The sequence below is a fragment of the Microtus oregoni genome, unplaced genomic scaffold, assembly GCF_018167655.1.
Source record: "Microtus oregoni isolate MIOR12 unplaced genomic scaffold, Mior012 000003F_ref0000135, whole genome shotgun sequence".
Taxonomy (NCBI): domain Eukaryota; kingdom Metazoa; phylum Chordata; class Mammalia; order Rodentia; family Cricetidae; genus Microtus; species Microtus oregoni.
The window spans coordinates 6661099-6689061 of record NW_024543062.1 but is presented as its reverse complement, the minus strand read 5'-3'; the positions used below and the strand labels follow the sequence as shown (position 1 = coordinate 6689061).

The window sequence follows — 27963 nt, the reverse complement described above, 5'->3', positions numbered from 1 at the left end:
AAATTTTAGATCAGTCTAAACAAAGTCAACATAGTTAGACCTCTTTCGTAGCAATTATGATCTTAGAATTACACTTTGACCTAGTATGGAAACTCAAGTATTTTGGCCAGCGGTATGGAAAGGCAAGGACTGCGTGTCAATTTCCAGAAAATGACATTAAAAGGAGCAGGAATGCTGTTCAATGTTTCTCCGATCCCATCTTGGGGAATGCAGATGTTATGGCTGATATAACAGTTGCGCCACATGGTGGGAGCCCCTTGCTGAAAATGGCAAAGCAAGACACAGCAAAGGGGGCAGCAAGGTTCCCTGTGGTAGAAGCAACTGGTCCCTGACGTCAAGCGCAGTGTGCCAGCCTTACATGGCTGTCTCCAAAGCTTCTTTCTCAACTTCTTCTCCTCCTCCTCTTTCTCCTTCATCCTTATTTATGGGGGGTAGGGTACATGCCACGGTGCCCACGTGGAGGTCAAAGGACACCTTTCAGGGAGTTGTTTCTCTTTTTCCACTTTGTGTGCCCCAGGAGTTTAACTTAGGTTACAGTGTTGATGGCAAGCGCCCTGACTGCCTGGTCACCACCTGCCTTTTCCCCTGCTCTTTCACTTACTTAGTCATCTAAGATATTATGGGTTTAGCAATAGCCCTGAGGTCCACAGATAGCTTATTCCTGTCCCAGATCTTTCCTTCGGTGAAACAAACTCGTAATTACAAAGATCAGATAATAAACTGCCCAACATCACTTGCTCTCGAACAAATTGGACAAGGAACAAGATACCATCACTAACAGGGCCCACTTTATGGGCTAAAGGCCCTGAGCGTCAAGACTGGACAAAACTGGGCTCATTCGTTCCCCCCGTTTCTCCATGGTTTTAACGATCTAGCATTATCACGCTCAGAAGCCGCTTCAGACTCTTTCTCTCCCTCAGCGACAGTAACACACCCTCGCCCCTCTTTCCAGAAAGACCAGGAAACAGATAATGAAGGGCTGATCCCATCCGTCTTCCAGGCCAGAGTGGCAGCCTCTGGCGCCACCTGGCGATAGTGTCATCGAGTCAAGCACCGACTCGTCGCGGGTGAGCTGGCCTGCAGATGCGTTTCCCGGCATGCAGTGGCCAGGTTCTCCAGGGACAGGAGGGTTGGGAGGTGGGGGATGTCGTAGTTTGGAGACGTGGAAAGCGCACTTCTGGGCGGGGTTCGACTCAGCGCTGGTGTCCCCTGGGCCAACCTTCTTCAAGGCAGTGCGCCCTAGCTCCCAGGACCTAGGAGGTGACCGATGGGTGTCTGGGGCGCGAGGGACAGCGCGCGGCGGTCACAGCGAGCATGCGTGCGCGTGTCCTCCCCCCACATCGCTCCACGCAGCGCCCCGCACCGCGCGCGCGCGCACGCACGTCCTCACGCTCGCGCGTGCAGGCCAGTTTCCCACGCAGCAGCGGCCGGCAGGCTCCAGGGACAGATGCCCCCACCCACCTCGCGAGCCACTTGTCCCTCCCGCGTAGTGATCTCGTGTGGGCACGAAGCTGCACAATTTCCACCGTCACTCGGGTGCTGATAGGGAGACTCCCTAGAAGGCAGAGCGTGTGGTCTGTAGGACTCATGAGCAGTCTGGGGGCTCCAAGGCCTGGTCGCTCCCACCTGCTAACCACAGCGACCAATGAAAGCTTGGCCTGGTGATGTCATGGCCCGACCGGACCCTTGTGATGACAGCCGGAGGTCATCGGTCAGGGGAATCAGCTCAAGCCCACCCTTGGGGGTTCCGGAAGTTTCCACTGCTGCGGCCGTGTGCAGTCTCGCCCTGCAGCCTTCTGCAGGCCACTGTGTGGTCTGCCTTCTCAACTGTCCCCGCGTCACCTCTCCTTGCCCTCGGGGGGGTCTCCTCCTATGAGGAAGAGCCTGTGTTTCTGTATCTGTTCCCACAGGTGTCCCTTCATCTCCAGAGATGCTCCACGTCATTTTCTTCTACCAGTGCCAGCTGAGGGGGTCCTCGGTCAGGATTTCACATGTCGCTTCTCCTAAGCCACCCCCATGCTATGTCGTGGTTACAGATGCTCAAGTAATAGGCCTCTGATCTTTCTGGATTAGGGCTATCATTATGTCCTTCCGTCCATGAAAATCGGTCTGTCTGTGACTTGTCACCGCAGGAGACTGTCGCCTGCGTGAGCGGTGTCTGGTGTCTCCGCAGGCTGCGGTCCGTCTATCTGTCACGTGGGTGTCTGACCCGTCGCTGCAGGTCTGCGGGTCTGTCGGTCTGTCTGAGTCTAACACTGGAGCGTGTCTGGGCCCCGCTCCCCGGGGTCCCGGGGCTTGAAGGGAGGGAGAAGGAGGGGAGGTGGCAGCCCGGGGGAGCGGGGAGGGGCGGGGGCGGAGACAGTGGGCGGGCGGGGGCGCCGTGCGGCCCGGAGGGGTGTGTGCGGGGGGCCGGAGGCGGCTGTCACTGTCGGCTCAGCCTGCGCCGGGGAACATTGGCCGCCTCCAGCTCCCGGCGCGGCCCGACCCGGCCCGGCTTAGCCGCCTCAGGTGAGTCTCCCAACCCACCCGGGACCCTCCACCGCCTGGGGACCAATCCGCATCCCAGGGAAACCGGGCGGTCCTGGAATGATCGGAGCCCCCCAAACAGAGTCCACTGCGCCTTCTGCCTCCCGGGGCCTGCCCAGAGGGGCCCCCCACTACCTCGCACTCCTCTGAAACTCCCGCTAGCCGCAGCATACTTATGGTGATGCTCGCCTGGCCGGTGGCTGCTTCTGCGCTCTCTTCCTGCAGGGACCCCCTGAAGCCCCATTCCCCAGTCTCCTCCAAGTCTGGGGACATTGGAAGACGCCCCCTGTTTGGGGCGGAGCCCAAACTGCGCAGGTTACTGACATCCCGACTGCACCACCCCCCATCCCGAAGGCCGCGACCCCAACGTCCCTACCCAGAGCCCCTTGCCAGCTTCAGAACCCCCTCCTGCGGAGATTCCGTCTCTATTTTTCTTTCTTCCTTTTTTTTTCCTTTTTTTTTTTTTCTAAAGGGAGGCTCAGCGGAAGCCCCGAGTTATAATTAGCCCCACTCGGGTTTCCTGATTAATCTCCAGCAACGCCACTATCCCCAGATCCAGACGAACAGGGCTGGCTGGGTGATGGGTGAACGCCCGGAGGGGGTAGTTCCGACCCGGGGAATTTTGATCTCTTGGCTGGAGATGCCGGAACTACAACAGCTGTTGCCCCCAAAATAGCACCCCTGCCTTTGCAGCGGGGATCTCCGGAGCTCCGGAACACAGGCGTCCTGACTCGCCCTTCAGTCCCCTCTGCGATGCTCACGATCCTTCAGATCCCCCCCACATCAAGGCTCGGGCGGGGAGCACTGGCCTCCTCTTGGTCTCTGCTGCTCCCGGTTGGCAGCGGCAGGCACTGCAATATAGGGATGCATAGGGGCTTGAGTCCTGGGGAGCCCCTCAAGGGGCTGGTGAGCCAATTGGCTGGAGTCAGGAGAGAGGGGTGCGGCTGATGAGAAGCAAACGGGTACCAACCGGCTGTACCAGGAAGAAGATGAGGCTGAGCAGGGTGGGGCAAGGTGTGGACTGGACAGGATTTGGGATGCCTTCAGGACCTGGGACTCCCAATACCTTGAATGCCCAACCCAGTCCCTGAAGGCTTTGGCCAACCCAGAGAGACTTGGGATGTGCTTTCTTACCAAAACTTGCAAGCTCCTGAAGGGCCCCACCCGGCTTCGAGGGCCCCGCCCCTGTCCTGAGGCCTGTACAAGAACTGAGGCCTTTCCAACCCAGCTCTGTAAGCAAGGGGGTCTTAGGCCAAGCCACAGAGGCAGGGGAAGGAGGTATGGGAGGCCTTGGGACTTGCTGGGCCGGGGAGAGTGTGTATTAGTGGGTCTTATCTCAGTTGGCTGCACTTGTTGTGGTATGGGTGTGTGTGTGTGTCTGTTTGATCTTGTGTTCCCTCCGGTTTGTCTGCCTGCGTCTTGTCTCCGTGTTTGATTCCATTCCTCCCCTCCCCTTGCCAATCTGCCCCACCTCCTCTGCAACTCCTTGATAACCCTTAGGCAAAACTGTTACTTAATCTCCTTCTGAGCTGCCTCCTGTCTTCACCCTTTACCTTTCTTTCTCCCAGCAGACATCCGCCTGTCATGGCAGTCATGAGGCCTTCCTGGTATCCCCTGCACACACCCTCCCTGACATCTCCCCTCCTCTTCCTCCTCCTCTCCCTCCTGGGAGGAGGGGCAGGGGCTGAGGGCCAGAAAGACCTACAGCTGCTGGTGAGGGTTCGAGGGGGCCAGCTGAGGGGCATTCGCCTAAAGGCCCCTGGGGGCCCAGTCGCAGCTTTTCTGGGCATCCCCTTTGCAGAGCCACCTGTGGGCTCGCGTAGGTTTATGCCACCAGAGCCCAAGCGGCCCTGGTCAGGAGTGTTGGATGCTACCACCTTTCAAAATGTCTGCTACCAATATGTGGACACCCTATACCCTGGGTTTGAGGGTACTGAGATGTGGAACCCCAACCGAGAGCTGAGTGAAGACTGCCTGTATCTTAATGTGTGGACACCATACCCCAGGCCTACTTCTCCCGCACCTGTCCTCATCTGGATCTATGGGGGTGGCTTCTACAGTGGAGCATCCTCCTTGGACGTGTATGATGGCCGTTTCCTGGCCCAGGTTGAGGGGACCGTATTGGTATCTATGAACTACCGAGTAGGAACCTTTGGCTTCTTGGCCCTTCCGGGCAGCAGAGAAGCCCCTGGCAATGTAGGCCTGCTGGATCAACGGCTTGCCTTGCAATGGGTACAAGAAAATATTGCAGCCTTTGGGGGAAACCCAATGTCAGTGACTCTGTTTGGGGAGAGTGCAGGTGCAGCCTCGGTGGGCATGCACATTCTGTCCCCGCCCAGCCGCAGCCTCTTCCACAGGGCTGTCCTACAGAGTGGTACGCCCAATGGGCCCTGGGCCACCGTGAGTGCAGGAGAGGCCAGGCGCAGGGCCACACTGCTGGCCCGCCTAGTGGGCTGTCCCCCAGGTGGCGCTGGTGGCAATGACACAGAGCTGATAGCCTGCCTGCGGACTCGGCCAGCTCAGGACCTGGTGGACCACGAGTGGCATGTGCTGCCTCAAGAGAGTATCTTCCGATTTTCCTTCGTGCCTGTGGTGGACGGGGACTTCCTCAGTGACACGCCAGAGGCCCTCATCAATGCTGGAGATTTTCAAGACTTGCAGGTGACTAATGGTTGCCCGGAGTATTCTGGGTTTCATCCATTCCTCCCCTTCCTTCCCCAGAGCCCCAAGCATGAGGGCTTACTGCAGACCCACTGTTAGAGGTCCGAGCTTGTGGGTCCCAAGGTCATTCCCTCCCTGAGGAGGGTTCAGATCCCATAGTAGTTGCTGGGCAAAAAAGAAACGATGGGTATATTTTTTTTCTTTCCTCCATGCCTTGTCCCTTCCCTGCTCTCTACGTAATTCTGACTCTGTGATGGTTCGTCCCTCTGGCTATTTGTTTGTTCATCTGTTTCTGTCTGCCTGTCTATCATCTCTCCATCCTTCTCCCCATCTCCAACAATCCTCAGGTGCTGGTGGGTGTGGTGAAGGACGAGGGCTCCTACTTTCTGGTTTACGGGGTCCCAGGCTTCAGCAAAGACAATGAATCTCTCATCAGCCGGGCCCAGTTCCTGGCTGGGGTGCGGATCGGTGTACCCCAAGCAAGTGACCTGGCGGCCGAGGCTGTGGTCCTACATTATACAGACTGGCTGCACCCTGAGGACCCTGCCCACCTGAGGGATGCCATGAGTGCAGTGGTAGGCGACCACAACGTTGTGTGCCCCGTGGCCCAGCTGGCTGGGCGACTGGCTGCCCAAGGGGCCCGGGTCTATGCCTACGTCTTTGAACACCGTGCCTCCACATTGACTTGGCCCCTCTGGATGGGGGTGCCCCATGGCTATGAAATCGAGTTCATCTTTGGGCTCCCCCTGGACCCCTCGCTGAACTACACCATGGAGGAGAGAATCTTTGCTCAGCGACTTATGAAATACTGGACCAATTTTGCCCGCACAGGGTCAGTGGTATTGGAGTGGAGATGGCCTCTGGGGGTCCAGGGGAGATGGGTGCTTATGGCTGATAGTGGAAGAGAAATACCCACAAAGGAAAGGGGATGCGAGAACAAGGCAGGCAGAAGGGGGAGTCCTTAAGAGACAGAGCCGGATACTTTTTATCCCAGCACTCAGGAGATAGAGCCCAGTCCACTCTATATACCCAGGCTACATGGAACTACGTAGGAAGCCTTGGTGGGGGAGGGGTTGGGGCGAGTGCTGGAAGTACGGCTCACTGGTAGAAGGCTAAGGACACAAATATATACGAGGCCATCCCCAGCACTGCAAGAGATAGCGAGGTGACTGGCAAGATGGCTCAAAACAGGTAAAAAGCATCGCTGTGCAGGCCTGACTACCTGAGCTGGATCCCTGGAGCTCACATAAGCGTGGAAGGAGAAAACTCCACACATTTATCTCTGACTTCCACATCTCTCTCTCTCTCACACACACACACATCATCATCATAATTTTTAAAAAAAATATTAAAGACAGAGAAAGGCAATAGAGGGCTGGGGCACCTCAGTTGGTAAAGTACTTACTTGCCTAGCAGGCACAAACCCTTGAGGGCACCAGATATTCTGTCACCCATGTTTTAGAGACAGGACTGCACCCTACCTACGCCCAACTAGGATTTTTTTTAATAGAAGGGGAAAATAAAAATTGAACAAAGAAAACAAAGGGAAGTGGAGAAAAACACCCTTTGTCGTCCCTGCGCTCAGGGAAACTGAGGCAGAAGCATTGCCAAATTGAGTTACACAGTGACACGCGCGCGACGAACACACACAGATGAGATAGACAGATGGCTGGAGGAGTAAGGAGGAGAGGATGGGTGTCTCCCTGGAGTTGAAGAGGGTTCAGAGTCAGGAAGAGGACCAACGACATCATTCCTTATCCCTCTGGGCAGGCTGAGATTTCCCCTTCCTTCCGCAGAGACCCCAATGACCCTCGAGACTCCAAGACCCCACAGTGGCCACCGTACACCACTGGAGCGCAGCAATACGTGAGCCTGAACCTGAGGCCCTTGGAGGTGCGGCGGGGGCTGCGCGCCCAGACCTGCGCCTTCTGGAATCGCTTTCTGCCCAAATTGCTCAGCGCCACTGGTAGGCGCGGGGTGGGGGTGAAGGGCAGGGAACTAATGAGGCGGCAAGGGTTGGAAGGAGGGGAGAGCAAAGGGATGCAAAGACAGGGTGTAATCCCCTCTCTTCTCCACCTCCCCCAGCCACGGAGGCTCCCTGCACCTGCCCAAGCCCCGCCCATGGGGAGGCTGCCCCGAGGCCCAGGCCCGACTTATTCCTGCCCTTTCTCCTTCTCTTCCTTTTCCTCCTCCACTCCCGGCTTCCGTGGCTGTGACTACAGCCTCTTCTCTCCTCTGGCCTCAGAGGACACTTACTCTAGTATGTGGCTGGAAGGAAAAGAGGGGCCCCTTCTAGGGATACAGCACCCCCTCCCTTCTCAAGCCGAGACAAACTGGACAAAGTCAGTTTAAGCGAAAATCCAAAAACCAGTTTTCTTTTTTTTAATTTAAAATTATCACCTGGAAATTGAGCCTGATGTTGAGGGAAGAAGGACCCGGGGATAGACAGCGTCAGTCAATGGGGCTTATAACCGCCAACCATTTCTGTGTCTTCTCTCTTTTCCCCAACCCATGGACCCTCCTCCCATTTTGGTCCTGTCCCTCCCATCCATCTTCCGACCATTTCTCTCCACGCGTGTTCCTGCCACCCTTCTCCACTTCTACTCTCGTCCTCCGTATCATCCACTGTTCTCTTCCCACCACTCCCTTCGGCCTCCTACGTGGCGTGCACGGCGGCGCACTCACGCCCCCTCTTGCTGCCCTATCCGCTCCGTTTCCCTCTCCTACTCTTGCGGGGCGCCCCGGCCGCAGACACGCTGGACGAGGCAGAGCGCCAGTGGAAGGCCGAGTTCCACCGCTGGAGCTCCTACATGGTACACTGGAAGAACCAGTTCGACCACTACAGCAAGCAGGAACGCTGCTCAGACCTGTGACCCTGGGGGGACCCTCAGGTCTCGCCGCCCTGCCCGAGCCCCTAGCTGTGTATATATACTATTTATTTAAGGGCTGGGATATAATACAACCAAGCCCCAGACCCTGTCCACCCCATCCCGACTCCCCCCCCACCAGGGGCTCCCCTTCTTCTGCATGTCTGGGACCGAGCTCCCATCCCCGCGGTGCCTTCGCCCCTCCGGGCCGCCAATAAACTGTTACAGCCACTAGTTTGTGCTACTGGCGGGAAGTTGGGGCGGGGATCGAGTCAGTGCTGGAAACAGAAGTCTCAGGATTGGCGAACATCGCTGCACCTTGCCTGCAGGATCCGGCGGAAGCAAGTTCTGGACCCACCCCTTGGGGCGGAGCTTGCGACTGCGCAGCTGCTCGTCCGCATCTTTTAGAAGGCTCCGAAATCGGTGTCTACTTGTGGCATTTCTCCTTCGTGCTTCGGTTTGGTGAGGGTTCCCCGGTTCCGCGCGCCCACCCTGCCCGCAGCTAGCTCCAGAAAAGACCGGGAACCCGTAATTCGCCCCGCCTCGGCTGACACCTGCCTGAGCACCCTGGAGCTGTTGAAGGACGTGCACCTGGGCCTGGCTCTGCCCTGCCACGATCCCGCCCGACTGGCCCTCCTCTCGGGACACTACCTTTACTATCACTACGGCTGCGATGGACTGGATGACCGCGGCTGGGGATGTGGCTACCGCACGCTGCAGACACTGTGCTCTTGGCCAGAGGGCCAGTCTTCCAGCGTGCCTGGGCTGGCAGCCATACAGGCTGCCCTGGAGGACATGGGCGATAAGCCCCCAGGGTTCCGGGACTCTCGGGACTGGATTGGCTGTGTAGAGGCCAGTCTCTGCCTGGAACACTTTGGAGGACTTCAGGGGCGCCTATGCCACGTGCCCCGTGGAGCCGGACTTCTGGGAGAACTGGAGCGGCTTTATTCCCACTTCATGGAGGGCGGTGGCCCAGTAATGGTGGGAGGGGATGCAGATGCTCAGTCTAAAGCCTTGCTGGGAATCTGTGAGGGGCCAGGTCCGGAAACCTATATATTGATACTGGACCCACACTACTGGGGCACTCCGAAGAACAGGAGCGAACTGCAAGCTGCTGGGTGGGTGGGCTGGCAAAAGGTAAGCAGTGTCTTTGATTCCAGTTCCTTTTACAACCTGTGCTTGACCAGACGTACCTGAATCGACCCACCCTGCCTGCACTGTGGGACAGGCTCCAGAACTGAGACTGCTCACTGGTCTCTTCCACCACCAAAACTCTGGGACGGGGCAATGGCACAGGCATGTGGATCTGCGTTCAAAGCCAGCCTGGTGGTCTACCCAGCAAGTTCTAGCTAGCCAGGGTTAGAGGGACACTTCTCAAAAACAGTAATAAACTGGCACAGTTCAGCTGACTCCGGTCCTGCCTGTGTTTGGGAAAGGTGTACAGCACATGAGACACTAGCAAAGTGCTTTTTACTAGCAGGAAAAACAACGTACAAAAAAATTCTCAGCTGATGGGATGAAGTGGTCATGGGTAGTAGATGGTCGTCGATGTAGAGTGAGGGGCTCAAAAGAAATCAACATCATCTGGGGCGTCCAGGTCCCTATACTCCACTATGGCCCTCGGGTCTCCTCGAACCATCCTGTGAAATACAGGAGTGTGGGGTGAACAGAAGCCCCTGGTCAGAGGAGGGGGAGGAGCGTGGGCCTGTCCATTCCTGCTCACCTGTTCCGAGGTTTCCCAGGGTATCCTCCTTGGCCTCGAAAAGCATCATAGTTCCCGCGACCGGCGCCATACGGAGCATGGGGGTATGGAGGCCCTCCTGTTGGGACTGCAGGGCGGACAGCACCAGCTATGACAAAGACCCAGGTTGAACTAAAAACTGACCTCAACCTCAGCCTAGCTAAGCTCTGGAGCCCTCCTCAAACACCAAGCCCCTGCATTGCCCTTCCAGACTCACCTCCATAGCCCAAGATGGGAGGCCGGGGCTGACCATATGGCATCAAGCCCTGTGGCGTCTGGTGCGGATAGGGAAGTCCTGGAGTCAGGCCTGGGGGGAGTACAACATGGACAGGAACATGAATTACTGCGGGGGAGGAAAGGAGATGACAAGGATTCTAGGAATAGGGCCGAGAGGTTAGTGGGGTACACTTCTCGAGTAAGGAATCAGGTGTGGCAGTCTCATGGATCATATCTTACTCTGGGCAGGGCCAGGTGGCTGAGCAGGCTTGATCTCGGGCAAAGCTGGGCGCTTAGCGTCTGTGAGAAAGTTGTTAAAGAATGCCACCTCCTTCTTCACCTCCTCTATCTTCTCTGCGTGCTTATTGAAGATATGTTTGCGTACAAACTCAGGGCCCTGGGTGGGAAGGACCAGAAGAGGGCAGCACATGCTGCAGTCTTGTTCCTCCAGAACCCCCTGGGCAGTCACAGCCTCCTCCAGTCCTCTAAGGGGTCTTGCTGCCCCAAGGCCACCTCCCAATCCTCCCACCAATTCTTTTCACATCCCAGACCTTGAATTTCTTGCCACTGAGAGGACAGAGCCACTTATCCTTGCCCAGTTCCTGCGTGTTGGAGGTGACAAACTTCTCCACTTCCTGTTCTGGGTCCTTACGCCCCATCTTCTGGGCCTCTTCTTCAGAAAGTGATTCCCGCACACTCAGCAGCGGAGTCAGTTTCTCCTCAAACGTCTTCTGCCACTCCAGCACTGTGGATCGGACAACAGAGCAGGCTAGAGCGAGCTGGAGGCAGGGGTAAGGAGGGACAGGAGAAGACGGGGGACACAAGACAAGATTCAGGGGACCTGCAGCATACCTTCTCCGTGACTGATCCGGTTGGGAGGCATGGGCCCCCGAACGTGGATTATGCCGCAGCGGTTGGGCATCTCGTCTTCGTTGGGGTACTCACAAGTGTTGTAATAATCCAGAGAGTGCACAATCCGCAAATACAGCAGGAGCTTATCTAAGACCTGAGGGAGTGAGACATACCAGGTCACTACGCAGCCAGCACCCCCAGGGCCACACCACCCCAGATGGGCACAGCTGGCACCTTGATCAGCTTTTCATCCCTCTCCACATTGATCTCTGCTGGGTTGCCTTCCTTGGGAGGCTCCTCAGGAGGGGGCCCTCCACTGCTCCCCAGAAGCTCCTCCTCTTCCGCACTCACTTCCTCAATCAGGTAGTCAGTGATGTTCTTTAGGATGGGGTTTTGCGAGGGCAGGCTCTAACAGGAATGAGATGGACAGTGAGGCAGAGACGATGGGAAGAGGGAAGCGCTTCCTACTGCTTGCCACTATGTAGGCCCTTCCTGCCCAGCCCAGAAATTACTTAAAATGGGGAGATACCACCCAAAGGGGCAAATAAGGGAAGTTCTGGGTAGGATCCAGACAGAGGTCATGAAAATAAGAAAATGAGGTCAGAGGGCAGGTCAGAGGGATAGTGAGTTCTCCCAATTGATTGTTCAGTTACACATTCAACTCCTGTTCTACATTTTACCCCCTTCTGACTTCTCAACTTAAGATACTCTAAGGAGCTGTTGGGTGCACTGGAAATAATCCCTGGGAGTCACCTACTGTGGGCACAGGTGGTGTCCCAGGCTCAGAGGCCCAGAGCTGGGTCCTGTCATCCAGTGTGTGGATCAGCTTGGCTGCCAGCTTGATGTCATTGCGCACTATCTGCTTGTGCTGTGTGATACCATTAATGTTGCGGACACGACGGGTCAGGTCTCTGTTCACACCAGGACTCAATTCACACTCACGGAGCTGTAGGGACACAACAAGCTGGCCCATGACTGCCCCAGAAGCTACACCCTCAAGACTGGGCCCTATAGAGAACTGGTAGTTAAATCCAAACTCCCCAAGGGTCAGGGACCAGAGGGATTGAACATGGTCCCAGCCCCACAGCTTCTCAGACAGAAGGGAAACAAGTAGGTGAACACTCGTGGCTGCGAGTGGACAGGCAGAGCCTGCGCTGCTTCCTGCAGCCCCGTGCCCAGCACTTACGCGGATGTTCTGCAGGTTCCAACAGATCTCCTTAATATTAACGCTGCGATCAAAAGTCACCCAGCCACGGCGGAAAAACCTACATGAGAAAGCTTGTTAGCAGAGCCTGTTAGCACGGTCCTGGGATAGAGCCAGTGGACTGCTCATCACTGTCCAGCTCACCTCCTCTCAGGTTGGGGCTCCGACAGCGCCACTCGCATAAAGCCTGGGTACCGCTTACAGAGCTGCAGGAGTCAAGGACAGAGAGAAGAGTTCACGCCTTTCAGCTCTGCACTTTCAGAACCCTAAAGTACCCATCATCCCCAACACCCAAAACCACAAGGCAGACCAAACCAGGTGTCCCTAAGCCAAAGGCAGCCTGCCACCTGAAGGATCTGAACCTCAACCAGCCCTGTCCCCAAGACCAATGTCCCCACTCACAGAAATGATCTCTGCCCTCGAAATGTTGGGGGCAATGTTGCGCATGAAGAGAGAGCAAGTCTTGTGCAGGGGCCGGGGCTTACACTCCAGCCCTGCAGCATCCTTGGGCTTCTCCCTCTCTTCTTCCTTGGGCTTCTCCTTTTCTTTAAGTGCTTCTTCTACTTAGGAAGAAGTAGGAGTTAATACAACTTTATTCACTTGGGTGGAGTAGCAGTTACTACCAGACTTCACCTCACAGGACACCTTCCCACCAGTCAGACTATCTGTCTCTGGAGCATGTTCTCGCTCTCTGTGTCTCTCTCCACCAGCCCATGCAGTAAAACAAAGGAGTAGAAACAACAACAGTGAAGCGTACCGGTCTCCTCTTTCTCCTCCTCAGCTGGACCACTCTCAGACTCGGACTCAGATTCGGACACACTGCCCTCATCAAAGCTGTCATCACCACTCTGCTTCCTGTTCCGCTTCTTGCTCTGGGGAACAACAGGAGCAAGCCAATCAAGACCACCCAAGATCTGGTCTGACACCTTGGTCTCATGCAAGACACACCTTACCTTCTTGGGTTCCTTCTCAGCCTCTTCTTTCTTCTCCTCGTCCCCATCACCCTCAGATTTCTTAGTTTTGTCATCATTAGGACTGTCATTTTCCGGCTACATGAAGAGAGAGTTTCTGAGAATGTCAATCTTTTCCTCTGGCCGCATCAGAGCCACCCCTACCATCCCACAGTGGAGGTTACGGCTCCCTCAGCCCCCGCCTCTTGACCTGTTTTCCATCTTCTTTCTTCTCATCCTTATCGTTGACCTTGCGCTCTCCATCCCCCGGGACTGGTCCAGCACGGCCTTCCTCTTTCTTGTTGGTCTCCCCAGCCTTGCCTGCCTGTTCTTCCTCTTCCTCCTGCTCCAGGATTCGGAGGTCATTCTCCGTGCCACCTTCCATCTTAATGACAGCTACCAACGACAACAGCAGAGGTCGTAACCAGAGCTTGGGCTTCTATTCCCAGCCAAGACCTCCCCAGCCTCTAAGCCCACACCTGCATCTAACATCTTCACAATGGCATCAGCTTTGTCTATGTCCAAGAGAAGGTTGTCAAACCAGCCACTCTCCATGAGGGACAGGAACACCTTCAATCGGTTCTGCAGGGCCCCCCGGGCCTCCTGCCGGCGCTTTCCCACCTCATCGGGGTGATACTTAGATCGGAACCTGGGAGAAGAAGCAAGCAGGGTAGGAGAAACAAAACAGTTACTAAAGGTCCAGGCAAGGCTGTGGGGAGGGGCCCAAGAAAGGTGGGGCATAGCCTCTCACACCCACAGAAGGTAATAAAATCAAGAAAGGGGTGCACTAAAACCACCCAACACCCCGAAAGGAACCAGAGGTCATGCTCTGGGAAGATGTGGGGAGAAGCAAGAATTGAGAGCTCTGTTAGGACCATGCTCTGGTCACAGGTCATGAGGCAGCTCTACTGCTGTGGGAAGAAGCACTAGTGTGCCAATTTTTCCATTCCCAATGCTTCACAGAAAGCTAGGGAGCAGGAGCCCCCAGAGAACCTCCCTCTCCTGGCCAAGCCCAGACGAGGTTCCCGCCAACTCCCTCCACCCAGGTGGAGCCAGAAGGAAACCTGAAATGTACCAGATAGAAAAGGCCAAAAGGCAGGACACCTTTCTTCCCTAGCGGGATGATAAGGCAGTGAAGGGACAGGAAAGAGCAAAGGGTGAGGCCAGGGCTGTACAGCTCAGACAGGCCCATGGGAGAGAAAAGAGGGCTGGAGGGTTAGAATTTGGGGAGAGTGTGAAAAGGAAGCATTTTAATAGGCCTCTGAGGGTAGGGAAGGAAAGCCGAAACAGAACAAACTAGGGGTATGAAATAAAGAGGAAAGGAGGGATGGGGAAATGTAAGGAGGGCCCAGAAATCTGAAACAAAGACAGACGAGCTGAGAAAACAAAAGTGCTCAGCAGAGAGCAGACATGGACAAAGAAAGAATGAAAGGTTCATGAGTGATGCAAAGACACACAGGGCATCAGAAGGGCACATAGGACAGGACAGGACAGGCTGAGCAGAGAGGAAAGCCGCAGGCGTCACCTCCAGGATCTTTACCTTGGCTGCTTGGTCAAACAGAGCTCAAGATTTAACTAGTGGCGCCCAGGGCCCATGCTGGCTGGCGGGCTGCCCGCTGGCTCCTGGCTGGGGTGACCGGCCTAGATGCCCCGCCCCCGCGGGCCTCCGCGGTGGGGGCCCTAACTGACTAGCTGCCTAAGCAATACATTCAGCTAGACCACTGCATTGTGCACAGCGGTGCCCTGCCTGTCTGCCTGGCCGGGCCCCGCCGCTCTGCCCAGGGGCTCATGTATGGGCTGGGTATGGTGGGGGTGGAGGTGGGTTTGCTCCGAGCTCCGTCGATGAGCGGGTGTAGTTCCCAGTTCTGGCTCTTTTCAAGGAGGAGGAGCAGAAAGAGGATGAGGAGGAGGAGCAGGAGAGGGGAAAAGATGGTTGATTAAAATTAAAACATCCACATAAGGAAAAAAAATTCAAATTCTTTTTTCTGTCAAATGACCCTGAGATCTTGGCTGTTCTTGTCTGGCTTCACTCGTTGCCTTTGGGAGACCACTGCCACACGGGGTCCTGGTGACTGGGGATGATAATGACCCACACCAACAAGAGGGTCACAGTCTTGTGCTGCCCCAAGAGGCTGAGTAGTAGCTCTGGTCAACTGCCTGGAGGTGTCCCAGTGAGGACAGCAGAGAAGGGAGACGGGTGGGGGTCCCACCAGCCAACACTGTTTCCCTCCCCTTTCCCACTCCCAGGAAGCACCATGTTGGGGAGAACTGGAGGAGGACAAGGCTGCAGCTCCTCCAGCCAGACCAGAGAAATGGGCCAGGGCAAAAGGGGCAGGCAAAGCCGGGCGGTGGTGGCGCACGCCTTTAATCCCAGGAGGCAGAGGCAGGCGGATCTCTGGGAGTTCGAGGCCAGCCTGGTCTACAAGAGCTAGTTCCGGGATAGGCACCAAAGCTACAGAGAAACCCTGTCTCGAAAAAAAAAAAAAAAGGCAGGCAAACAGGGGCACTCACCACTCCTCATCTTTATGAGCCAGGAAAAAGTCCTGCATCTGCTGCCTTCGGAAGTCGAGCTTGTAGTCATTGTAGCGCTTAACTGCCTCGGTCTCATCCACGGAGTCGTCCAGGGACAGGAGGAATTCTTTGAAGGACTTCATTACGGGTGGTGGCACACCCAGGTCAATCTCTGCAATGCTGCCTAGCCTGAGGAAGGCTCGATTGTGAAGGAGAGGTAGGATCTAGGCAGTCAGACACCCACCCCTTCCTTTGCCCACATGCCCACCATGCAAGCAGTAAGTGCTAACTTCACAGGCACCCAGAACCTAGCCCTCTCCCAGGTTCCAACCATGGTCTCTAGCTGCCCCAGACAGTCCCAAAACCTGGAAAATCCCTTCTTCCCACAACCCCAGGCTTTACCTGGCCTGGATAGGCAGGACATGGTGCTGCATGATGTGGACGTCTGGGTGGCCCCAGGGCTGAGGGGGGCCGTAAGTTGGTCCCCCACCCCCCCCAGCATAGGGCATGTCATAGCCACTGTGGTATGGGTCAGAGCTGTGCTCATCCCTGAGGGTAGGGGACACAAAAGTCAGACACAGAAAGAACCAGAGCCACCTCTCCAGGACAAGGACAAGGGCAGGAGGAGGGGCACACATAGGATATAGTCTCTCATCCAAGGGATAATGGGACAAAGGAAGGCTGTATGTGGGGATGACCGAGACATGGAAGCAACCAGCTTTCAGCAGAAGAGGAGGGCTGAGGCCCAAGGGAGCTGAGGGTTAGAAAAGAAAGCAATGCCACCTCACCAGTCTCTCCGCATGCGCTTTTGTGGAGGGCTAAGTTCATGGCGAGGGGGTGAGAAGCGCTCTCTTCGATTCCGGTCATAATCTCGGTATTCACCCCGACTGCGGCGCTCACGGCCACGGTCCCACTCTCTGAAAGTAAGAACAAGTCACAATAGGAAAGACGATAGCTAAGATGGAGATGCGGATGCATTGGTGGAATGCCTGCCTGGAAAACACAGGCCTAGCTGGGCTGCAGTGGTGCACGCTTTTAATCCCAGCACTTGGGAAACAGAGGCAGGCGGATCTCAGTGAGTTTAAGGCCAGTCCGGTCTACAAAGCAAGTCTATTACACAGAAAAACTGAAAAAAAAAAAAAAAAGAAAAGAAGGTAGAGAAAACACAGGCCTTGGGTTCATTCTCTAGCACTGCACAACACACAAAGCACAGTAGCTTGACAGCTGTGGTGGTTCACACACAGGTTGGCCTTGACCTCCCTATGTGACTACAGCTTATCACTTCGAACCTATCTGCTACTTTCACATCCCAAGTGCACACATCACTACACTTACATTAAAGCAAAGCTTTAGCATCTGTGAACCTTAAAACTACACACTAATATAGATTACTGTGGAGGTACAGAAACTCAATCTCGTGCTTCCTGAATTTGTTCCACCTTTGAGCTGTGCTATGCCCCTGTCAGGCTGCCCTGAACTCACTCTGCATACTAGGCAGTACCTAAACTTGAGATCCTCCTGCCTCAGTTTCAAGAGGAGAAGAGATTATAAGCTTAGATCACAAAGTTATTCTGAAGTCTGGTTCAGAAGAGCGCCCACAGTGGTAAGATGGAAAGACAGACAACCGGGGCCCACATGCATTATCATAAAAGAAAACACTTAAGTGGCCCTTTCAGACAATTTTGGCTACACCGCTATACCTTCTGCATAAAGTTAACGGACTCCTGCTGTGCTGGCAGAGTTCTCAAACTTTTTTTTTTTTTTTTTTGAGACAGGTTTTCCCTGTGTAGCCCTAGCTGTCGTGAACTCACTCTGTAGACCAGGCTGGCCACAAACTCACAGAGAAATGCCTACATCTGCTTCCCAGGTGCTGGGATTAAAGGTATGGACCACCAAGCCCAGCCGCTCTCAATCCTCCTGCCTCAGCCTCTCAAGCAGCTGGGCTAGGTAGTTTTTGGGTTTTGTGGGGTTTTTTTTGGGGGGGGGGTATTTATTTATTTATCTTTTAGACAGGGTCTTTCTATGTAGTCCTAGCTGTCCAGGAACTCACTGTGTAGAACAGGCTGGTCCCTGACTCCCGCAACTAATAGAAGGTGTGAGTCCCTCAACTAGGTCCCCTTTTTAGTTTTTGTGACAGGTTCTTCCCCTTTGTAATCATGGCTGGTCTGGAACTCCCTACTTAAACCAGGATTGTCTCCAACTTCCACAAATCCTCCTGCATTTGCCTCAGGAGTGCTGATTACAGGGGTGAGCTCTGCTCCTGGAAAGAGACAGTTTAAAAGCTGAAGCAGGTAACTAGCACTTGGAAAATGAAGGCAGCTACATAGTAAATATGAGACCAAACGAGGCTATATAAGGCCCTGTCTTTAAAAAGTTAGCTGGGCCGGGCAGTGGTGGCACACTCCTTTAATCCCAGAACTTGGGAGGCAGAGGCAGGCGGATCTCTGTGAGTTCGAGACCAGCCTGGTCTACAAGAACTAGTTCCAGGACAGGCTCCAAAACCAGAGAAACCCTGTCTCGAAAAACAAAAACAAAAAAACAAAACAAAACAACAACAACCAAAAAAGTTAGCTGGACTGTTTAACCAAAACCACACCAGTAGGCTAAGGCTGTGGCTTGCCTAGAATGTTCAATGCCCTTCTACTCACTGTGCTACCAGCTCTTTGAGCAGCTCCTGACATTTCTCACTATACAGTATCAAGATATATTCCATTAATATAAGTCATTAATATAAGTCATTAATCCCGGTACTCAGGAGGCAGAGGCAGGTGGATCTCCAAGTTCCAAGGCCAGCTGGGTCTACAAAATGAGTTTTAGGACAGCCAGAACTACACAGAGAAACTCTGTGTTTAAAAACAAACAACCCCCCCACACACACACAGCCAAAAAAAAAAACAAAACAAAACAAAAAAAAAAGATCTATTTCATAAAAGGCTGCTCATCTCAGAAAAGTTTGAACACTAGGACATTTTCAAGCTCATACCAGTAGATACAAGTTTTCCAAAATTGTTTCTACCATCAAGTTCCATTAGCAACAAATACAGACAGCTTTCTTCTAAGCAACAGTTTCTCTTAGCTACTCTTCTGCACAAGTTTGCTAACATTAGGGTGAAGTCCTAGTGTTGACACTGCTCAAATAAAAAACAGCACCTGTAAGAAAATGCTTCAGGCTCCCCAGCCCATCACACAGTTGCTTTTGCTAACAACAACCACGACTACCCTGCAGCACCGTGCTCTAGGATGAACACTTCCCATCCGTCCGTCACTCATCCTGAACACCAAACCAGAAACACTAACTGATGTTCTCCTAGATGGCATCCTTCCTATGACCTCCGTGCTAAGCATCTGCCCCTCAGAAATTAAGTTTCCTCACAATGATCTATTTGTGGCGTGTACCCAAAGCCACTTTGACCTCGCTGGTGAACTCTGAAGGACTTCATCTAGTTTCAGACTCAGAAAAGCAACTCTGTGTCTTCTTCCTTAAAGAAACACCAAGGAAAGTTGGGTATGGTGACTCACTTCTAACTCAAGCACTGAAGGGGCTGAGGCAGGAGGATCATGTTCCAGGCCAGTCTATACCACATAATGAGACCCTGTTTGAAAAACCAAAGTGCAAGGGGTGTAGAGAAGGCTCCCAGCAGTTCAGAGGACTGAGGCTCTGTTCTAAGAATCATATGGCAGCTCACAACCACCTGTCAACTTTCTAGTTCTAGGAATACAACACGGTTCTGCCTTATTCTCTCGCTTTTTTTTGTTTTGTTTTTGTTTTTGGAGACAGGGTTTCTCTGTAGCTTTGGAACCTGTCCTGGAACTAGCTCTTGTAGACCAGGCTGGCCTCGAACTCAAAGAGATCCGCCTGCCTCTGCCACCTGGAGGTGCCACCTCCACTGCCCCACCTATCCTGGCTTCTTACAGGCATCAGGCACAACATAAATCATGTAGGCAAAACACTCCAACATATTTTTTTTTTTTAAATTTTGCTGCTGGTGGTGATAAAGGCACTCATTTAATCCTAGCACTGGGTTATTATTTTTTGGTTTTTCAAGACAGGGTTTTTTCTGTAGCTTTGGTGCCTGTCCTGGAACTAGCTCTTGTAGACCAGGCTGGCCTCAAAACTCACAGAGATCCACCTGCCTCTGCTGGGATTAAAGGAGTGTCACCACCGCTCACAGGCCTTTCTTTACTTTTTGGCTTTTTTTTTTTTTTTTGACTCCTAGCACTGGGAAAGCAGAGGCAGACTGGTCTCTGTGCTTAATGTCTGCCTGGTCTATGTAGTGAATTTCAGGACCACCAGGACTACAGAGAGACCCTGTATCACACCCCCCCCCCAAAAAAAAAAACAAGAAAGGAAAGACAAAACAAGCAAACAAAAATAAATAGATAAAAGATACAATGTACACATAACAAAATGCAGTGCTTCTTGGACAAGGGTCATAACTTCCTTGAGCTCTTGTCCAGCAAGTACAAAGACCTCGTTCCCATCCCTAGTACGGCACATGCCTGTAATCCCAGCATTGGGGAAAGTAGACAGAATCAGAAGCTTAATGCCATCCTTGGCTACCCGGCAAGTTCCAGGCCAAAGGGCCAAGAAACCTCCGGATGCCCCTATAAAGACTGATTTTCCCATTCAAACTCTTGGTTCTAACGCTTTGATCTGTCTTTTCGTCCTTACTGTGAGGGTTTGAGCTGGAGGTCTCCCTATGTGGCCTACATCTTGGCGGTGGATGCACGGGTCCAACTAGCTGCACAAGGCTCCTGTCCACCGCTACCACTGGCTGTCACTTTGATCTTAAACGCTTTTTAAAATCCAAGACAACAGTAAGTAGAAAACGGTCCAATGGTGGACTACATCTTAACAAAATTTTGTAAGGGAAAAGGCGACGCAGGTAAGGTGGGATGGAATAAAACCGCGGAGTGGGAAGGCTGGGGGATAAGGAGGCGGGAACTACATTAAAATTTAATATTGTCTCACCGGTCATTCCAATCGTCCCCTCGCCGTCTTTCATCTCTTTCCCGGGAACGGTCATAGTCACTGCGCTCTCTCCGAAATTTGTCCCTCCGTCTCCGATCGTATTCGTCATCACTGTCACCCATCGTGCTGTCAGAGGAGGCCTGGGGCCCGGCGGCGGGCGGACACGGTGATGATGAACAAGGAGGACCAGAGGAGGAACAGTCCCCCGGGGGCAGCACGCCCGCCTCCCTCCCGCCGAGGCCGGCCTGCCATCCCGGGCAGGGCGATCGCTCCGACAGTTTCACTGTCCCCAGGGGTTCCCCCTTGTCCACCCCGAAGCCCCCGGGCACAGTCCTCTGCTTCCGATCCCGCCGCCCGGGCCTTTCTTTCCCCTCCCCCACCTGGCAGCGGTCGGGTCCGTTGGAAGCGCGCGCCGGCGGCGGCGGGCTTGTTTTCCGGGCGGACCGGAACGCGCGGGGATGGCTCGCAAGGAGGGTTGGAAGGAGGACGGGACGATGCTCGGCCCGGAGGCCGAAAAGGAGGAGGGCGAGACGGCTGAGGGTGAAGGCGGGGGTCGCAAGGGGTCGGAGCCGCCCCGAGCTGGGCTTCAAACTACAAACAAGCCCCCCCTGCCAAACTTAAACTAAAAGAGAGGACGAGGGGCTGATGGGAAAAGGGTGGAGACACGAAACTCTCGCGCGGTTTTACGACAAAAATCCCTCAAGCGCTAGGAGCTACGGAAGCTGAGCGCGGCCAAGCCAGGCCTCCCCTAAGTGCTCGTTCCTTTTGCACACGAGGGGAATGGAAATGGAGAATTTCGCTCCCTCTAACGTCTTCTGGATCGGAACAAGTTTGCGTCTAAGAGTTGCAAGAACCCTGGGCTATTGCACCTCCTGACCTCTTCAAGGGTGGATTTGCCCCCTCCGCGCTATGGATGGCGTTGAGGGCAGTGGATGTCTAGGGAATAATGCATAGAAGCAACCATTTTAAAGGCATCTCCTCCCACCATTTTCTCCTTCCGCAGAAATCCACGGTATGTGCTACCTGCAAAACGCTCTCTTCCTGCTTTTCCTGGACAGAGGCGCCTAATCCTCCTGCAAACCGTGCAAATCTCAGTTTTAGTGCCCAATACTTTAATGGAGAAGCTGTACGTAGCAGTCAAAACAACCGCCAGGATCTAGTAGCTCCCAGTTTAAACGCGTAATTCCCCAAGATAACACTAAGCCCGTCTCAGTAAATAGAATGCCAAGCTAAAAAATGGGCACAGGCCTGTAATCCCAGCCACTCAAATTGAAGCAAGAGAATCACAAATTCAAAGACTGCAGAACGCCGGGCGGTGGTGGCGCACGCCTTTAATCCCAGCACTCGGGAGGCAGAGGGAGGCAGATCTCTGGGAGTTCGAGGCCAGCCTGGTCTACAAGAGCTAGTTCCGGGACAGACACCAAAGCTACAGAGAAACCCTGTCTCGAAAAACCAAAAAAAAAAAAAAAAAAAAAAAAAAAAAAAAAGACTGCAGAACGAGTTCAAAGCCAAGCTGAACAATTTAGTGAAACTCTGTCACAAAAACATTTTCTGCTGGGCAGTGGCGGCACACGCCTTTAATCCCAGCACTTGAGAGGCAGCGGCAGGCGGATCTCATTGAGTTCAAAGCCAGCCTGGTGTACAAGAGCTACAGGACAGGTTCCAAAATTACAGAGAAACCCTGCCTCAAAAAAAAAAAAAAAAAAAAGAAGAAGAAGGAAAGAAAGAAAGAGAAAAGAAAAGAAAAAGAAATGAAAAACATTTACAAAAGGGCCTGGAAAAGGGTTCAGTGATTCAGAGAACTTCCTAATCTTGCAGAGAACCAGTTTCATTATGTCTGGTGGCTCACGGGTAAACTCCAGTTCCGGGGGATCTGAGAGCTCTCCTGGACTACAAGGGCACTATGCTCAAATGCCCAAATACCCACACATAGGTACACACACACAATTTTTTTCCCCTTCTGTTTAGCCCTGGCTGTCCTGGAACTCACTCTGTAGGCTGGCTTAGAACTCAGAGATCCGCCTGCCTCAGCCTCCCGAGTGCTGGGATTAAAGGCGTGCGCCACCACCGCCCAGCTTATCCACACATAGTTTAAGATAAGGGAAGCAGTGGCGGTAGATGGCTCGAGTTAGAATGCTTGCCTACCATATGAAAGAACCTGGGTTTAGGAAGTAAGAAACCAAACAAGGCGAGAGGGAGGCTGGGGGTACAGTTTCGTGGTAGGGCATTTGCTTAGCATGTGTATGTCTCCCAGACCCATCCCCAGCACCCTCCCCAAAAAAGCAGCCAGACACAGTGGTACATTCCTATAATCTCAGCATTTGAGAAGTGAAGACAAAAGGATCCAGAGTTCAAGAACAGCCTCAGCTATCTCAGCTGTGTATCAAATTCAAGGGTAGCCTGGGATACATCAGAACTGGTCCTTAATAAAAAGCACTTCATGTGGCTCTAGCCTATGTCATGACATCACAGTTAAATGCGCTGAGAAGGTCAGCGTCACAGGACCTGCTATACTGACTCCCTTTGAAAAACAGCAAAGAAAACTGAAATCAGCTAGCTTGTCAAGTGCACCGGCTCCTTCCAGGGCAAGACCAAGATGAGGAAAAAGGCCTATTTCTAGGTGTGTGCCACCAAGCCTGGCACTGGGGTTCCTGCATTAGAACCGTGGCTGGTGGGCCCTGACCTGCAACATGGCTTGCCAAGTCTGCTGTCAGAAGACTGAAGGAACTGAAAGAGCAGTAGCAATGAACCATTTGAGGAATCCACAGCCTACAATAAATGGGCTAATTAACGATGTAATGACAACAGAAGCATAGGATAGCAGGATAGCAACCAGGCGTGGTGGCACACACCTTTAATCCCAGCACTCAGGAAGCAGAGGCAGTCAGAAAGATCGCCATTAATTCGAGGCCAGCATGGTCCAGAAAGAGAGTTCCAGGACAGCCAGGGCTGTTACACAGAGAAACACTATCTCAAAAAAAAAAACATAAATAAAGTGTAAGATATTTGTTTTAGACATGATCTCACTACGGAGTCCTCACTGGCATGGACCTTACTATGTAGACCAGGCTGGCCCCGAACTCCCAAGTGCTGGAATCTGAGGCTTACACAGCCCTCCTCCCCTAAGATCCCAATGAAACGGCAGACTCACGAGTCCTTTTAAACCCTTCAGGGGGTATCATTTCACAAAGAGGGGAAGAGGCAATAGCATTTGGTAACAAACAGTAAAGGTGGGTGTCAGGGGAGGTGACGGACAGGGCTAAGATCGCAGCAGGCACTTCCAGGAAGAGTCAACAGTCAGTGGTGACAGTGGCCGAGAGCTCTTGAATGCGCCACGCACTGCAAGCCTTGCACAAGATGTGCCCGTCCAGCGGGTAGCAGCCTTGACACTCACCCTCAGAGGACAGCAGCAGCCCACACTCCTGTAGGGAGAAACAATACCTTCCCATTAGCCCGAGAGCGCTGTGTCTCCCCTTAGTGCTCTCCCGCAGCATCCCGGGCTCTGCAAAGCCCTTGTTCTCATCCAGGGACCCCTCACCTCACACTTGTAACAGCCAATGTGGAAACTTCGGTCCAGAGCAACAATTCTCACCGTCTCCTCCTGACCTGGTTCTGGCATGATGGCCCCACCACACACCGAGCACCGTGGGGCAAATTTCCTGAGGTGGAAGGGAACCGTAGGGGCTTTCAGGTCCCTCCCTCCGCACGGGAGGCTTACAATGGAGCCGAGCGAAAGTGGAAAGGGGAGGGAAATGAGAAGGATTGGGAAAGAAAGGGATGTCAAAGAAAGAGAGGACCAGAAGTCACAAAGGAACATGAAGCGACAGGACAGGTCAAACATTCCGAGTCAAGGCAAGACCTGTGGAAATCCTCAATGCAGTGGATCTGGCTGGTGGCGTCCACAGTGAAAGGGATGCCATCGAGGCCACGGTGACACACCACACAGGTGAAGCAACCAGGGTGGTAAGCCTTCCCCATAGCCCTCAGGATTCGGTCCAGGATGGGTTCAGAGCAAGTGGAACACTTCTCCAGGGTGGCCTAATAGGAAAGAGGAAGGAAGGTCGGACAGAAGCAGCGACAGCCAGGGAGGCTCGCTGGCCACCCACCCATCTGCTGTGCGCAGCTCAGCTCCCGCACAGGATTCAGTGGGAGGTGACCGTGCATCTTTCGGTTCTTATCCCAGCACTGTGGCTTCCAGACAAGGAATTAAGCCTCCACACACTTCCTTCTCTAGTAGGCTGAGTCACCAGTAATGGCTGCCTCTGAGGAACGCTGTCAGACTTTCACAAATGACCTCAACCCTAAAATGCCTTCGAGCTGGGTATGGGGACTGGCGCACATCTGTTTTCCTAGCTCTCGGGAGGCTGAGGCAGGAGGACCATGACTTCAGGGCCAGCCTGGGCTACACAGTGACAGGAAGGAAGGAAGGAAGGAAGGAAAAAATCCATGAGAACAAGGCAGTAAGAATGGAAGGAAGGAAGGAAGGAAGGAAGGAAGGAAGGCCTCTCAATTGAAACGAGCAGCTGCTCTCCCCACCCCCTTCAACTGGTATCCACATTTAACTCCTTCCTTGCTCTGGGGGCTGAAGCTCAGTTGGTAAAGTGTTTGCTTAGCATGCCTGAAGCCCTGGATTCCATTTCCAGCACCCCTAAAACACCTGGTGGCACATGTCTGGAATCCCCAAACCCCACGGATAGAGGCAAGAAATTATTCCTTAGCTATATACGTAAGAGTTTCAGGCCAGCCTGGGATACACGACATATTATCCCAAAGCAATAAACTAGCAACCAAAGAAACAAAACCCAAAATGCTCTTTTGGTTGATGGGCCAACTGATCTTTAGAAACATGTGCCCCATCTCTCTTAGACGGGAGCCCGCCTGCCCATCGTGATGCTTACTTCAGCCCCCTCTCCCCAGCCTAACCACTCACCACGTAGCAGCTCTCACAGTAAGCCCTCCTCTCTACAGCGTAGAAATGCTGGCCCCGGAGCTGGGCCCGACAGGTAGAACACACAAAACAACCAATATGGAAGACACGGTCCAGGGCCACAACCCCAGCTCCATCGCCAACCACATCTTCGCCACAGCCACCACAGCGACCTGAGGATGGAGAGCCATGAGATCAGTCTGCACAGCTCCACCGTCCCCACCCTCTTCCCACCCTGCCCACCAGGCCAGCTCACCAAAGTACTCCCCACTGGGCGGGTGGCTCATGTCATGCACCAACTTCTTCGTCAGTCTCTCCAGCTCCTCTTCCGGAGGTTGGCTTAAGGGGACCTACAGTGAGAATCAGGGCATTGCGGGGCGGCCTACAGTCTCTGATAATCATAACTTATCCGTAAGATCAGGAACCCTGAAATCTCCTCTGAGAACATCTCTCAGAAGCTGCTGGGGGCGGTGGGGAGCCCTAACCCCTTCCCTTTGGCCGTCTTGACCCTTAACCTGAGTATTGTAAAACCAGGAACGATGTATTCATTTATTTATCTCTGCGCAGTGTCTCATACAGCCTAGGCTGGCCTGGAACTCCTTACGTAGCCAAAGATGACCTTAATGTACTGATCCTCCCGCCTCTACCTCCATCACGCCTGGTTTATGTGGTACTGTGGATGGAACCTTGGGGGCTCCTGCATACTAAGCAAGCACTCTACAAACTGAACCATATCCCCAGCCCTAAAACCAGCATCCTAAGCAACCCCCAGCCTCCAAGCCGCCCAATCAATGACCACAAACCACAGTGCCCCCTGACCCCCATCCCGGTTTACCTGGGGCCCATGCCCGCCTCCTCTTCCTCCTCCTGCAGGGCCATGTATCCCAGCAGCTTCCTCCTTAACCCCTGGTCCTGGCTCACGGTGACCCCTATAGCCAGACCCCCAGACTTCACCACGGCCTGGCAAAGGAAAGTGGGGGCCCGGAAGAGGCCCAGGGGCCTGAGAGGCTCCCCGCCTAGGCAGTCCACAGCCTCTCACAGGTTGAGCCACCTTCACTTGCACAGGGAAAGCAGGGCCAGCCGGAGTGCTGGCGGTAGCATAGGAGGCTGGGGTAGGTCCGCCATAAGGGGATGCTGGGAGCATAGGGTTTGGACCCGCACCTCCACTGGGCTTCAGGGAGCCTGCACGGTAAACATGGGGTGGAGGGGCCTCAAAAGCCTGGGGAGACAAGCAATGCAGAAACAGTGAGTAAGGCCAGATTCACCATCCATGCAAGCCAGGTGGGAGCCCCGGGGAAGCAATGACTTTTGACAAGTTCCCAGGAACAAGGCCTGACAAGAAGGAAGCTCGGGCTTCCTGGGCTTCCTGGAGCCAGGCGTCCATTAGTTGCAAGGAGGGTAGGTGGGGAGTGGAAAGGGTGATTTGAGGAGAGAATCCACAAAAGGGAACTGACTGGGGACGGGGAAGCAGAAAGAGGACACAGGACACAGACCTGTCGGTCTGGTCGCCGAGGAGGATGGCTGCGACCTCCATCCAGATCCGCCAACATGCTGGTGAGCGAATCGATCTCAGCATCCAGGCTTCCAGGGCGGATGACGCCCCTGTCTGGCGGGAGCCCCTGGAGACAGAGCCAAAGCAGGGAGAACAAATATAGACCACAACCCCTGGGCTTCTCTCACCTTCACCCCGAGAAAGAGACCCACATACCCTACCCTCACCTCCAAGTCTCACCTGCAGGCGCTGGGGTGCTCCGTGGGATCCCACCCAGGAAGGCCCCCGATCGTCCGGTACCCCCGGAGGCTGGTAACATTGTTCAGGTGGGAGGGGGCAAAAATTGACCCTGGGGTGGGGCTGGAGTGCTGTAAGAGAGAACAGACGTGGGAATGGAGACGGGGTACCTCCTGAAGGCTGCCCTTTTCGGGGCGCCTCTCCTTCACGTACCTGGGGCGTCTGGGAATGGATAGGAGTCAGAGAAGGTTGCACAAGGGTAGGGGCCTCTGGCTTGGGGAAGAGACAGCAGGAAGCAGCCGGGCAGGGAAGAAAAGGCGAAGAGTGGCCGGCCAGTGGCTCTTCCGCCACTCCCGGGTATGAAAGAGAGGAACACTTACTTGCTCCGTGGGCCGGTGGCGGCCCCAGGGCGCCTCGGGGAAGCGCTCTTCCCTGAGGGACTCTGGAGGGCTCTGGCTGCTTCGGGGGAAGCCAGGTGGGTCCCGACATGGTCTGGAATGGTTACTCCACTCCAGACAGAGGTCAGGGCCCCCACAAGCCCGGAGCCCGAAGCCTTGAGCCCCTTTCCTCCCCTTCCGTCCCCCGCCCCGTTTGGGACTCCCGCAAAGAAACTTTTTCTGGCTTTTTTTTCCCCTTCCTCCCCAATTTTGGGGACAACCACGCCCCCTGACGTCACCGCATTCCTGGGGGAGGGTCACGTGGTCCCCTTAAACCCTAATCTGCAATCCCTCCTCTCTCTGGCCCCCTCCTGTTAAGAAAGAACCGCCCTCCTCCGGAGCCAAGCCACAGGGTGGGCTGCATGCTGCT

At 54.1% G+C, this 27963-nt stretch overlaps 4 protein-coding genes and 1 pseudogene across 13 annotated transcripts; 3 read left to right on the top strand and 2 right to left on the bottom strand.

Annotated features, from left to right (window-relative positions):
• Positions 1–56: 56 nt before the first annotated feature.
• On the top strand, positions 57–4201 carry LOC121445905 (annotated as a pseudogene).
• Positions 2383–8183, top strand: Ache (acetylcholinesterase (Cartwright blood group)). 2 transcript variants are annotated; one of them, XM_041648905.1, is made up of 5 exons: positions 2383–2508; positions 4098–5187; positions 5535–6019; positions 6984–7153; positions 7939–8183. In XM_041648905.1, exons 2-5 carry the CDS (start codon positions 4111–4113, stop codon positions 8058–8060), a joined length of 1854 nt encoding a protein of 617 aa, XP_041504839.1. In that variant the 5' UTR covers positions 2383–2508; positions 4098–4110; the 3' UTR covers positions 8061–8183. The 2 variants fall into 2 exon arrangements, with proteins under 2 accessions (XP_041504839.1, XP_041504838.1); XM_041648904.1 differs by lacking the exon at positions 7939–8183 and adding an exon at positions 7273–7678.
• Srrt (serrate, RNA effector molecule) lies at positions 8107–21156 on the bottom strand. Of its 9 annotated transcripts, none has more exons than XM_041648900.1 (20): positions 20881–21156; positions 20501–20640; positions 16317–16445; positions 15931–16077; positions 15529–15717; positions 13497–13666; positions 13229–13413; positions 13021–13116; positions 12825–12939; positions 12470–12630; positions 12212–12273; positions 12050–12128; positions 11621–11809; positions 11098–11271; positions 10864–11017; positions 10563–10756; positions 10252–10408; positions 10013–10114; positions 9778–9883; positions 8107–9694 (listed from the first exon to the last, which is right to left on the bottom strand). In XM_041648900.1, the coding sequence occupies exons 2-20, from the start codon at positions 20620–20622 to the stop codon at positions 9619–9621; spliced, it is 2607 nt and encodes an 868-aa protein (XP_041504834.1). In that variant the 5' UTR covers positions 20623–20640; positions 20881–21156; the 3' UTR covers positions 8107–9618. The 9 variants fall into 9 exon arrangements, with proteins under 9 accessions (XP_041504834.1, XP_041504832.1, XP_041504835.1 ...); XM_041648898.1 differs by having other exon boundaries at positions 9778–9904; positions 10013–10102; XM_041648901.1 differs by having other exon boundaries at positions 10013–10102.
• Ufsp1 (UFM1 specific peptidase 1 (inactive)) lies at positions 8215–9463 on the top strand. The gene is made up of 3 exons (XM_041648072.1): positions 8215–8243; positions 8384–8399; positions 8463–9463. Exons 1-3 carry the CDS (start codon positions 8215–8217, stop codon positions 9249–9251), a joined length of 834 nt encoding a protein of 277 aa, XP_041504006.1. The 3' UTR covers positions 9252–9463.
• Positions 21157–22807: 1651 nt separating the features above from the next.
• On the bottom strand, positions 22808–27955 carry Trip6 (thyroid hormone receptor interactor 6). The gene is made up of 9 exons (XM_041648559.1): positions 27537–27955; positions 27160–27287; positions 26921–27046; positions 26263–26646; positions 25684–25777; positions 25431–25600; positions 24360–24538; positions 24039–24159; positions 22808–23922 (listed from the first exon to the last, which is right to left on the bottom strand). Exons 1-9 carry the CDS (start codon positions 27643–27645, stop codon positions 23791–23793), a joined length of 1443 nt encoding a protein of 480 aa, XP_041504493.1. The 5' UTR covers positions 27646–27955; the 3' UTR covers positions 22808–23790.
• Positions 27956–27963: the final 8 nt, after the last annotated feature.